We start from the raw sequence: 14,033 nt of genomic DNA, 5'->3' as shown, positions 1-14,033 counted from the left end.
CCATTTTGATTGAAAAGTTGAGATACAAAAATAATATCATTTTTTAAAAAAAGAGAGATTTGTGTTTATACAGTAGATTCTTGTTATTCCAGATTGAATCACTAGATCCTAGAACTAGTTCCTGCACAGGGAAAGACCGCGGCTCAGTAAACACTGGGACAACTGATCAATCAATTTGTAAAATGTCACCATTGGTATTTGTCAACAACAGGCAGGGCCGTTGTTACCTCCCTGAGGTAACTTAGCCCTATAATATGAAATGTGCATGTTCTATTACAAATCTAGTCAGCATCAATGCTCCCTGTTGTGCAATAGGTTGTGGAATGGATTTGTGACAAAAAAAAATTAAAAATAAAGGTTGCAACTTCTGTTTCATAACAAAGTTAATTAACTGATATTGATGCATTGCAAATGATTTAAAAGGAATCATTCATTTTTTTAACTTAAAATGTACTTTTCTTTCTCCATCGGGGTGTTGCCAAAGGTTTCATTGATACACTGTCATCATTGCAAGATTTCAGATGCAACCCAGTCAGTTCTTCCAAGGCACCAAACACTGGCTCGTGACCAGACCACTCCACTGCAACTACATAAGCCCTATTCGGACGGTAATTGTTTCTCAGGGGGACATAAGTGATTTTCACCATATACAGGGGGTAGTTGGTGATTTAAATGCCGTCCAAATCCAAGATGTTGGTGTTTTTCTCTCACCACCCCCATAAAAATCCCCGGCCGAATTACCTACTGTTTTCTGACAAACACCAAGATTGTGTGGTAATTTAATTGCCATCCAAATCCACATCTCTGAGTTTACGAGAAGAAATCAATTCAAAATTCAGTGTTTAAACCCTTTTTGAGCACTCCCGAACACCGTCAGGTAACGTTGTACTTCGGTGTAATTTGGTGTAAGAAAAGCACGTAAACATTCGAAATGGGTCTTTATTATGGCAGCAGCAGGTATGCAATACAAATTGAAAATGTGTATTATAAACAGAAATATATTGCGTATAATTATTTACAACTACAGCATGTCTGTTTTTAAACAGGAGATTTAAATAATCAAATAGCCTGATAAATATAAAATATGCTTGGAATAATAAGAATACATTTTACATAATAAGTATTTTAAAATTCCATTTTACACAATAATAAGAATAAATTTGTAAATAAAATTCATTTTATTTACAGCAGACAATCATGTGACTGGCCACGTGAGCAGCGCATTCCAGGGTTCGAAGGATCAGAGAACTCTCTTCTCCACTGTGAATAAATCACCATCCGAATCCATGAGTTTTATCACTGAGGTGATATGTAAATGTATTTTTACGGGACGTCCATATGAGAAACAATTACCGTCCGAATCGGGCTATAGTGTGTGTACTTTCAAGACTAGGGGCCGGGTGCACCACTTAGACGTAAAAAAGTTGGATGTAAGCCCTACGCTGGGCTTCGCAACATCCAGCTTTACGATAAATATTTACACCTGTTGCACCAACTAAAACTACGATCAGGCGCAACTACACCCGGCGTAGACTATGCGCGTCCACGCTGACACATTCTCCCGCAGTTAAAGATATATAGCGGAGACGACGTTCACGCTGCAATGGCTACAACTACTAATATAGAACTGAATTGCTCCAGACATCATAAGTGAAGCCATGGTTTCATGAGTAAACATTTTCTAACAAGTCCGCATTTTTATATAGTCTCCCTGCACGTTCCTATGACAGATTTCTTAAAAAAAAAAAAAAAACATAAAAAATTGAAGGCGGCAGTTTAAATATACATCAAAATATAAATAAATTAAAATATAATGAATGCAATACAATGCTTCCTTCTAGTTATTTTTTTCTAGCTGACTATCGAGGTTATATGTACAATGAATGTCTTTCCTGAGGTAGCCAAATGTGACTTTACGTGACATTGTGTGTTTTACTGATGTCTTTCTGTGGCTGGAAAACCACATTTATAGTTTGTATTTTGTGATAAAACTGACAGAATTTGAAAGCTGATACTTTTATTTCTGATTAAAAGCAACAAGCACAAAACTTATTTCGATTATTGAATGGTAGGCACACTACAAAGGTAATGAATTGAATTAAAGACGTGAAATATTTCCAAGCATACTGTCCTTCCAAACAAGATGTCGAATGAAACATTTCTTTTAATAATCCCAGATTATATGTAATATTTTACTGCATAATTACAAACTGTACATAATTTCAATCACTGTCAACAGAGTGTTATAGTCAACACCGAGCTCCGCGATTTATATCGCTTATCCTGCCCGAAAAGACCATAAACATTACAGTTCGCGTAACTAACAGACATGAATCCTAAAAACTAATAATGTACGAGCAAATCATGAGTTTTCACTTTACACCTACCTCTGACTAGGCGTAAGATTTAGTGTCAGCACTACGCCGAGATGGTGCAACGGGTATAAATTCTACGCACGACGTCCAGCCTAGTCTTATACTTTAACTGGATAAATTACTTGTTAATGTCCTCTTGCATTACTGACAATCTATTTTCATTTTTGACTCTGTAAAGCTGCTTAGACACAATCAGTACTGTATAATGGTTATTTTTTTTACTTCTGCTTAATTTTAAAGATGTAATTGTGAACAGTAATACTATGTGTACATTTTTGTTTGCCAATATTTTGCTTAGCTTGTTTCGTTTTTTCTTAGTTCATTAAACAAAGTTTAAAATGAATTTTGGAGTTGTATTACAGATGTAATGTTTGTCAACTGGAGCTTTAAAGGGATAGTTAACCCACAAATAAAAATTTGCTGTTAATTTACTGACCCTTAGGCCATCCATTCTTCATTCCAGTATGTTTAGTCTGTATGAAAAAATGTATAAATGGAGATTGTTATTAAATAAAGACTATTATGTGTTGTAAAGTGTGTGTTTTATAAACACCAGTTAATCATTTTTAATAATTTTGTTAAACTATAAAAATATATGTTTATGTAGTTCCCCAGCAATTGCTTATGATCCCAAATTATAAATCTTAGTTGAGGTAACATATAAAACACGTAGAGTAAATGGTTAAATTTTAATTGACAACTTGCTGTAGTCTTCTAAATGTTTCGGCAATTAAAACATTTTAGTTGAATGGACTATAAAAGTTCAGTAAAGGTTGAGCCAACTAAAAGATAACACTTTGAAGTCAGAAACTTACTGAACTTAAAATTTCTGTGGAACTAGTTACTAAATAATAATTGGTTGAAACCTAATAATTAGTTGAATTTTTTTTACAGTGTAGCTTTTCCTTCATTTTCCCCATTGGCAATTAACATCTGCTTCTCATTTATCAAGTTATTTTTGGCTGTCATCGACCTCATTCCCTAACACCCCAACATGTGGAAGTACCCAACCAAAATGTATCACTACTTACCTTTTTCGTATTCCTTTTTTTTTTTTTTTTAGCTCATGTTAACCACTGGATCTGTGGTTTTCCAAAGTGGGTTACCACTTAAGGTATCACTGGACAAAACATGTTTTTAATTCATAAATGTTTGGCCCACTACCCAAAACTACGGCCTACATTATATTTATACTCCCAATAATCCTACAGAACTCTGCAGAAGTTCATCAGTGTCCCTGTAGCGAAGGCTACTTTCTTGGAGGATAATAGGGCTGATTTGAAATGGAGGAGCAGTGTACCAGGTGTGTCGGACAGAACACGACAGAGAGGGAAGTGATAAGCTTGAACTGGTTTAATTTGACAAATAGGTAAATATACATCAGAGGGGGAAGCCAATCATCAACTTGCACATTTACAATGTCCACTTGGATACGCCAGAACTTCCAGCTACAATGAAGGCAGCCACAGTGAGTCAATCGAGCCTCCAGAGGTTGAATTCAGAGGGATCAAATTAGTCCAGGAAAGTGAACAGTCAGTTTAAGCTCGTTTGAGTAATGTCCTGACTTTAGATTATCTGTGCTGTATCTTGACCAGATGAGAGTGATAGATGAATTGTGCTGGGATTTGGGGGGTGTGTGTGGTTTGCTCTTATGAGACGCACAAAGCACAATATCCACTCGATCCGTGGCTGGGAATCGATGCTATTTGTCTTCCTCAGCGTTCGTGTCACTGACGAACTGATATCTGCGGCAGCTGTTGCAATATCCGGGCGTTTCCCCTTTTACTTCACTTCCCATCCCTTGAAAGCGCCGTACTTTCATAATAAGGGTCCCTGTTATAGTCAGCGCTACCGTACTCCTAATTCCCCACGTCTCCTTTTGCACAGCCGCCCCCAAATTGCGTGCAATTTGTTCCTGCAAAAGGCTCACACCTCAGACACTGGAGGGCCTTTCCCATTCTCATCTGCGTCTGGAATCATTGGGAGAGTGATAAGTCGGGCAACCGGCCGGGTGCAGACTTTGTCTTTGACTTGAATGTCTGCAGCTCTCACATGACCATCTGCACTCTGATGCACTTTGATCACCCTACCAACTGGCCAGAGTGCACGGGGAAATTGCGGGTCTATCACCAGCACTACTGAATTCATTGCCAGATCAGCTGGAGTACCATGCCACTTCTGCCGGCATTATAGAGTTGGAAGGTAACACCTGATAAATCTTGCCCAGAAGTGATCTGCTATGACCTGGCCGTGTCGCCATCTCCGCTTGCTTAGACCCTCACACTTAGGGTAAACAACTGGAGGGAGTGCTCCATCCAGCCGCCCCATCAACAGGACATTTGGGGTCACTGCATCCAAGTCTGCAACACTGGACGAGGTGTAACCCAGAGGATTAGCATTCAGTATAGCCTCGACCTCTAGTAAGACTGTGGATAAGACCTCCTCGGAGACCAGTGGAACTCCTATGACGGTATACAGCGCTGTCTTGACAGACCTGATCTCCCTCTCCCAGGTGCCCCCGAAGTGGGGAGCTGCAGGGGGGTTGAAGCTAAATGCAATCTTCTGCTTGGCCAGAAGGCGTTGGAAATCGGAGGACATGTTGTTAAAAGACTCACGGAGCTCTTTCTCCCCTGCTTTGAAGTTCGTACCCTGGTCTGAGTAGAGCTCAGCAGGGTTCCCTCTGCGAGCGATGAACCGCCTGAGACTCATCAAGAAGGAGTCCGCATCCATATTGTGCATGAGGTCTAAATGTACTGCCCGGGTGGTAAGGCACTTATAAATGATGCCCCATCTCTTCTCTGAGCGTCGTCCTATCTTGACCTGAAACGGTCCAAAGCAGTCGACACCCGTTGAGTGGAACGGTGGCTTGTATAAGCGTAGACGGGCCACAGGTAAGTCCGCCATCTTCGGGATCGCCGGCTTAGATTTCCATCTTCGGCACTCTTCACACTGGTGTTGCATTCTCCGAATGGCTTCTCTCCCCCTAAGGATTCAGAAGGCCCGACGCATCTCTGCAAAAACTCGCTCAGGGCCTGGGTGACAGAGACAAGCATCATAGTCCTGGATGAGGAGTTTCGTCGCTGGATGCAAAGGGTCTAAAACAATAGGGTGTTTGAACGTGGGGTCTAACCCTTCCGCGTGCCGAAGTCTTCCCCCAACCCGTATAATTCCCTCGACAGGGTCAAGTTCGGGGGAAAGAGTGAGGAGACGACTACTTCGGAGTACGGCTTTCCCTGCTCTGAGGTGCCGTATCTCCTCTTGGAAGCATTCCGCCTGGACTCTCTGGAATATCGTCATCTCTGCCTGCTGATAGTCTGCTGCTGTCAGGACCTTCTCTTGGTCTGCGGCTCCATGCTCTTCCTGTGCTACAGCCTCAACCATGTCTCCCCAGCTAAGGTATGACTGGCTCGAAGATGTCTCTAGTGGGTCTGCTCTCGATACTACTCCGCACGAAATCGACTTCTTGTACTCTATGACATCCTGTTTTGTCACCTCCCCAGGTAATGATGGCCATTCAGCAGGTCCTTTGAGGAGGAAGGAGGGCCCTTGGCTCCAACGGTTCGGCTTGGCCAACTCTGCCAATGTCTTCCCTCTGGTTACATCATCTGCCGGGTTCTGCACGGAGTCGACGTAGCACCAAGTACTTCCCTCTGTAAGCTCTTGGATCTCGCCTACACGAGTACCCACAAAGACTTTAAAACGGCATGACTCTGACTGCAACCAGGTCAGCACTGTTGTAGAGTCGCTCCAAAGGATTGTCTGATTTATCTTCACCGTCAATTCTCTCTCTTTTGTCTTTGCTAATAGGGCGGCCATCAGGGCACCACAGAGCTCAAGGCGGGGAATGGAGTGCTGTCGACGGGGAGCCACTCTGGATCTAGCTGCCATGAATGCAAGGTATACTTGACCCTGGTCATCTTCTGTCCTCAGGTAAGAGACAGATCCATAGGCCTTTTCAGAGGCATCACTAAACACGTGGACCTGTCTGGAGATCACCATCTGGTCGGTATGGGGTGGAGCATAAGGCCGGGGTAACGAAATACGTGGCAGCAGAGGTAACTCCGATTCCCACTCCTCCCATGCCCTTTGCAGATCGTGAGGGAGGAGTGGGTCATCCCAGTCACGTGGCTTGTCCCACATGCTCTGGACAATCAGTTTGGCGCGAGTCGTGTAGGGTGCGATAAATCCCAGGGGATCATATTGTCGGGCTAGCACCTTGTAAACATTCCTCATCGTGAGCGCACCATACTCCAAAGGTCGGCTCTTGTAGCACAAGGCATCCGTCTGCCAGTGCCAGCTAAGGCCCAGGGCCAGTTCTAACAGGCCTGGTTCTTCATGTGTAAGCCATCGTTCCAGACTATCAGATCTTGCTTCTGCAGGTAGGTGTCTGAGTATGTCAGGTATGTTACTAGCCCACTGGCGAATCTCGAACCCTCCAGCTGCCAACACTTTCCTCAGCCGATCCACCAATTCCTTGGCTTCGTCTGGGGTAGGCACACCCTGTAGACAATTATCCACGTAAAAACAGCGCTCCACTGAATGTCTGACTCCCCCTTCAGGACCTCCGTGATCTCTGGCATGCATTTGGAGAGAGAATGTGGCACAACATGGTGAACACGCTGTGCCAAATGGCAGGACCTGCCACTCAAAGACTTCAGGGGAGTCCGCCCGTTTTATGTCTCTCCAGATGAACCTGAGAAGAGGCCGGTCTTCAGGCAAGAGCTGGACTTGGTGGAACATTCCTCGGATGTCGCCACAGACTGCCACCGCATTTTCCCTGAAGCGCAGCAAAACTCCCAGCAGAGAGGCTCCCAATATTGGTCCAGGAAGAAGGGTGTCATTGAGGCTTCGACCTTGGAATTGAAAGGAGCAGTTGAAGACCAAACGACTCTTCCCATTATGGTTTACCAAGTGGTGTGGTATATACCACGATTCATCTGAGGTCAAGGCTTCTCTGGGGTCAATCTTCTTGACCGCTCCAGTCTCCACTAACTTGCGAATCGCTGCACAGTACTCATCAGCTCGTAGGGGGTCCCGGGCCAAGCGTCTCTCCAGACGTCTGAGGCTGGGTAGGACAGCTTCCTTGGGAGCTCTGAGCGGGGGAACATCTCGCTTCCTTAGCAGAGGGGTGGCGTATCTGAGGATGCCTGCAATCTGTACACGCCTCGTCTTGGCCTACAGAAGCTCCAGCGCTTCCTTATCCTGCTTTGATCTCATAACCGACTTGCTGGTCTGGGATGGCAGTATGTCCATCTTCCAGAGCCTCTCAACGTTCTGCATCAGCTCTGTCATCTGGGGTGAGATACTAGTAAAGAGACACTGCTGGGCACTCGGGGCCCACTGGGTAAGGTGTGCAGGTCCTTGAAGTGTCCATCCCAGTCTTGTGCGGATGGCTGCCGGTCCACCAGGAGGGCCCAGTCTCACCGGTTCGATCGGAGTGAGTAGATGAGGGTAGTCCACTCCAATCAGCACTAGTGGTTTAACATGTACAGATGGCTCAAGAGGAAGATCTACCAGGTGACGGTACTTCCTCTTCAAACTGGCGATTGGGTAAGTATGGTCTGCTAAGTCCAAGCGTGGTGAGGTGAATGCATCCACTATCCGAAAGGTTCTCTTGGGATTAGTTGGGGATGAGATATTGAACGAGACAGCGGCTCCCTTCAGGGCTTGAACCTCCTGTTGTATGGTCCGCAGAGCGAGGTCCTCTGGGTTCTCATGTAGGCCCAGCTTGTCAGCAGCCTCAGGGAGGAGCATTGTGCGCTCGGAACCATCGTCCAGGATTGCATATGTGTTTAATGTCCGGTCCTTGTAACGCAGTAAAACTCGGACGACTTTCAGCAGAACACGAGGGTGGTCCGATGGTTTGTCGAGATAGAGGACTTCTGCACTGGTGTTCACCAGGCAACTTTCAGACTTTGGCTGCTCCGCCTTGGGGCGTGAGTTAACGTCATGAAGAACCCTCAGATGCTTTCCCTGACACACATTGCAGGGCCTCTTGAAGTCGCATTGTGCCGCTTGATGTGCTCTCCCGCATCTCCAGCATCTCCTGTTAACCCTGATCCACTCTATGATCTCCTCTTTATTGAGTTTCTGGAAATGTGGGCACTTGTTCAGGAAGTGCTGCGTGTCCTCACAATATGGACAGTTGGGTTTTGCTTTACTTTTCCACCTCTGTGCAAATGAGCTCTGACCCTCTCGCCGGGATACGGGGTTCGGCGTACAGCATTCTGCTCCATGGAGTACCGTAGCCGGGGGTCTACTGCGACGTTTCTCAACTCGGTAGCCTGGTAGCCCTTGGGCACGAGTGTCGGTGAGGTTGTCATAGCCTTGACACCACGACTCATATCGAAGCCATTCTGCCAGGTCAAGCAACGTATGAGTATGTCCAGGACGGTGGAACATCTGACATCGGAAGTTAGCTCTCATCTCCATCGGAAGCTTGGCGAGGAGTCGGGCTACATGTGAGCCGCATCTCAGCTCGACTTCTCCGTCTGGCCCCAGTGTCTGTAGCATGCCCACAAGTGACTGCACGTCTAATCTCAAGAGAATCTATCACCGCAGCGATCCTCTTCAAGGCGATATGGTGCGGCTGGCCATACTTCTCAGTAAAGGCTGCCATAGTGTCTGTGTACGGCTGAGGCGAGTTGATCAAGGAGTCGGCGATAAGACAGGCTTCTTCAAGTTTCACGTGATCTACCAGAATCTGATACTTTAAAAGCTCCGGAACGTCAGTGGGTATCAAGTTCGTTAAAGCTAATTTCAGCCGAGAGAACTCCATCGGGTCATTATTAACGAAGAGTGGAATTTTCGGCGCCGGCCCCCTGTACTCTACTAGCCCTGGGGAATCTGACATGGGTGAGAACTGTCGGCCTGAAGCAGGGGGTGGCGGCTGGGTATAAGGCCTAGCTGGATACTGAGTGGGGACTGTTTCCTCTGGCCAATATATATTGGGCTGCGGCCGTGCAATGGGTGAGTAAAGCTTTGGCCTCTGGGTGCTGGACCGGATGTCGTACTCTTCTGGATCTTGCCTAAGCTGAGGGGGATTCAAACTCCGAGGGGTAGAATGTGGATGAGTGGGAGCTGCGATCCTAGATGATACACTATCCTTCATGAGCTGTAGCTGGCTCATCATTCGGTCTATGACAATGAACACTCGCTGCTCCTCACCAACTGCAGACCTGGGAGGATTATCAATTAAAGGCCACGGCGGAGGAGGCAGTTCCTCATCATACTCCTCTTCATCTAGGGCTAACGAGTCTTCTGGTAATGGAATCGGTGGCACTGGCCATTGCTCTGAGGTCTGATCCCGCTGAACTGTTCCTCCCATTGTAATTGAGGCTGTCAACTCACGTGATTCCTGCTGAGTACCATAAGGTGAGGTGAAACTTTCTCTGTGCCCACTCGACTCAGCTCCCTCTTCTGTGTGGGTTGTATAGGTAGGTAGCCGTCCTAAACTTGTGTCGATAAAGCTCTCCTCTGAGCTTGGTAAATAATCACACTGTGTCTGAGGGGTTCTACTCCACGTCACGTGAGGCTGCAAGCTCCATTCTTCCCTTCTAGGCACGGGTTGTGCTGGACATGTGCTGAGCCGTATTTCTTGGGACGCACCACATTGATCGCGTAATCTCTCAGATAGGATGGCGGTCTCACCTGACGTTTGGGCCGAACGGATGGGGCCCCTAATGCTTCGCCGCTCTGTTGCATACTCCCAGCACCACTGCTATCCGGCTCGAAGGACCACAAATGTAGCGAAGGCTACTTTCTTGGAGGATAATAGGGCTGATTTGAAATGGAGGAGCAGTGTACCAGGTGTGTCGGTCAGAACACGACAGAGAGGGAAGTGATAAGCTTGAACTGGTTTAATTTGACAAATAGGTAAATATACATCAGAGGGGGAAGCCAATCATCAACTTGCACATTTACAATGTCCACTTGGATACGCCAGAACTTCCAGCTACAATGAGGGCAGCCACAGTGAGTCAATCGAGCCTCCAGAGGTTGAATTCAGAGGGATCAAATTAGTCCAGGAAAGTGAACAGTCAGTTTAAGCTTGTTTGAGTAATGTCCTGACTTTAGATTAGCTGTGCTGTATCTTGACCAGATGAGAGTGATAGATGAATTGTGCTGGGATTTGGGGCGTGTGTGTGGTTTGCTCTTATGAGACGCACAAAGCACAATATCCACTCGATCCGTGGCTGGGAATCGATGCTATTTGTCTTCCTCAGTGTTCGTGTCACTGACGAACTGATATCTGCTGCAGCTGTTGCAATATCCGGGTGTTTCCCCTTTTACTTCACTTCCCATCCCTTGAACGCGCCGTACTTTCATAATAAGGGTCCCTGTTATAGTCAGCGCTACCGTACTCCTAATTCCCCACGTCTCCTTTTACACAGTCCCACTGTATTCTGAGTCAGGGTTGTTATCATTACCAGCATACCTAGATATTTTATAGATTTATTTTAAAATTAAAATTGTATGAATTTAATTATAACAGTTGTCTGAGGGTACTATGCATCTATGTCAAATTATACAAGTACAAAACAAGATGCTAAAGATAAATACATACAATGTGCAATTGATGTACAATTTTCAGTGTATTTATTATTAAAAAAGACTATAGAATACCCTTAAAGAGACTTTGTTATTAAGCATGACAAACTAAGTATATATTTATTGTATTAATATACAATAAGCAAATTAGTGTACTCTCAGTGCTGGGTTGCTTCAGGAAGGGCATATGCCAAATGGCTGTGTGTATAATTCTGTTGTAGCGACCTAATGGGAGTAGCTGAAAGAGTGTCTACAAATATGTGACAAAGCGGTTTCTTTGACATGGTCTATCCTCTTTCCTACACACCTTTTCCTCTTTCCTCATTTTATGGCATAAATTATGGGAGGACCTTCCACGTTAAACTGTGATAATCAGCAACTGCTAATAAAATAGTTTAAAGTCACAATAAAATGCAGTAATGCAGATCTTTGCTTATGTATTGTGATGTACATTCGAGTGTAATAGATTGTCAAAAAAAAAGGATGTGGACCTATGCTTCAGTTGTTGATTGGATTTTGAGATGTAGGAATTTTACTAGAAAGTGGATGCAAATTAGGCTTGAAGTCCTGCATACGTCACTGAAGTCTGTTTCCAGTTTGAACATTATGAGATCAATCAATCAATTAAAATACAAATGAAACATGAACAGTTTAATTCTTCTTAATAAAATGCAGAATAATCCTATGCAGAAAATAAATAGGGTAAATTTTAATTTCATGCCAACTATGGAAAAACTGGGATATTGTTTATTAAATTAGGAGAACAGCCTATTGTATTTTTCATAGTTAAAAATTGAAGGGGAAAAAAAAAAGAATAATTTGGAGGAAAAGGACACAGTGGACTAAAAAGAGCTCTTGTAACAGATTTTCTTGTGATGATATTTATGTTCATACATGTGTGTGTGTGTGTGTGTGTGGAACATGAGCAAACAAACAGGCAAACTCATCCTATAATTACCAGCATCCTGTTACCATAAACTAGCCTGACAGTTAATGTACTCATACACATATTTAATATTTCATGTAATTTAAGTCACGCTAGGCCTCAGTTCTTCCTATACCATATTCCAAAGTTTGCAAACATTCTGGCCAGTCCACACCTGCATTAATTTATTCATTAATTCTATAATTTATTATATGGAGTAACGCATGTTTTGTTATATTTTGTGCAACCATGTATATCATATTATCCTAAAAAAGTAAAAACAAACCAACCAAAACATGCTTGGAGGCATTGTGTGTGTGTGTGTGTGTGTGACGTCATAGAGGGCTGATCATGCACGTGTGACTGAGAGAACTGGTGCAACCAAACAATTCATCTTAACTTTACTGGATGAATATATTTGTAGAGAGTTAACAATAAACCAGTTCATGAGAACACGCTTTTGTAAATTGCTAAACCTGATGCGAGGGATAATTGTATTCATCATCAATTCCTGCGCAAGACCCGCGCAAGCCGCTCAGAAAACAGATCCATGAGATCACATGAGCTTTAATCGTTGGACTATTTCCGCGTTGGTTCAGACACTCAATGGAGGAGCTGTGAGGCGAGTACGATTCATTTTTTAACGTGTCGCAACGCCGTGGATCGAGCTGGGGGGGTACATCGGGCAGAAGGAGACGCACGGACACGCGGCGTTCCGCAGACATGCTCACTCGCGTCAAATCCGCTGTGGCCAGCTTCATGGGTGGACTCATGGCCGGATCGTCTAATAATAATAATGAACGTTCGGGTGGCTCGGACCTGCCACTTAAATACCCCTACATGAGACCCAAGTTTCTGGGACTGTCGGCAGATGAGATTGAGTGCTCGGCGGATCACATCGCGAGACCTATCCTGATCCTAAAAGAGACTCGCAGGTTGCCGTGGGCGACGGGATACGCCGAGTAAGAGCAGCTCGTTCATGCCTTGCAAAATAACACTGTTAAAAAAGAAAACAACAACAACAACTCGAATGCACCTGTGTGACATGATTAACGTGCGATGATGTATGCAATATGATAATGATGATGATGATGACCATCATCATCATCATCAAAGTAATGCACGTGCTACATCAGGCATATTCATTCACGTTTGCTCGCCTATGCATTTTTTATGGTACACTAGAGATATTTCACCCAGAATTGAAAGTCCTGTCATCATTTACTGACCATCAAGTTGTTCTAAACTTGTAGGGGCATTCCATGCCACTTTTTGATTGTGTGTGTGTATATTATTGTATATGTGTGTATTTATATATATATATATATATATATATATATATATACACATACACACACACACACACACACACATATATATATGGAAAAAAAAATCATCCCCACAAATCATTTTTTATAGCTTGTTAATTTTTTTTTTTTTTCTGAACAAAGTTATTGCAATGAAGGCCAAAATATGAAATGTCATGGAGAGATGTTACCCGAGATTTGTAGCCAAATTACTACTTTAGAAGTCATTTAGAGCATCATTATATGATTTTCACACAGAGATTGGTATGTCAAAATCTGTTGACTTTAGAAATCTTTGTTGCATTATATGAAACATTTTCAGTGTTCCAAAGTCAAATATGGGTCACTTTGCATTCAGCTGATACTTTTTTTTTCTTTTAAAGATTTTGATATTTATTGTCATAAATATTATTTTTCCAAAGAATGGAAAATTTTTGCCTGTAACTCAGTAAATAATAAAGATATATCAATATAATTTTAAATTTAAAAATAAACGTTCCTATATGGTTCAGTCCCAGATATATGGGGTGCCCAATGCAACTCAGTTTCCAATTTGTTGAATTGTACCTGTTTTTAATGGATGAAAATCAAATGTGGTCACTAGTTTGCGTACAGCTGATACTTATTGTATTTAAAGAACAATGTCTGAAGAACAAATAATATTGAAAGTATTGTGTTTCCCTCTATCAAGGCAGTTGCATAGAATATGTCTCTTGGAGTGCCAAAAAATGTCCTTTTTCCAAAGTTTGCACGTCTGTAACTGAAGAGGTGTTAAAGATATCTTGATATCCTTTTAAACTGCGGTTCTTAGCAAACTTTTCTTTTGAAATCTTAATTTTGAAGGCCCTATATTGTTCAAAGATATCAGGATCTCAA

At 43.5% G+C, this 14,033-nt stretch overlaps 1 protein-coding gene across 1 annotated transcript in view; it reads left to right on the top strand.

Moving 5' to 3' along the window:
- Positions 1 to 12,573: 12,573 nt before the first annotated feature.
- Positions 12,574 to 14,033, top strand: part of LOC306858989 (protein phosphatase 1H-like) — a gene marked incomplete at both ends in the record, with an annotated part of 160,843 nt that continues 159,383 nt past the window's right edge. The window contains one exon of the mRNA XM_079399807.1: positions 12,574 to 12,812. Coding sequence (XP_079255933.1) covers positions 12,574 to 12,812 — 239 coding nt within the window. The remainder of the gene's footprint in view (positions 12,813 to 14,033) is intronic.

The sequence above is a fragment of the Barbus barbus genome (assembly GCF_936440315.1).
Source record: "Barbus barbus genome assembly, chromosome: 39".
Lineage (NCBI taxonomy): Eukaryota > Metazoa > Chordata > Actinopteri > Cypriniformes > Cyprinidae > Barbus > Barbus barbus.
The sequence above is the reverse complement of the archived record's forward strand: the minus strand, read 5'-3'. Positions and strand labels throughout refer to the sequence as shown.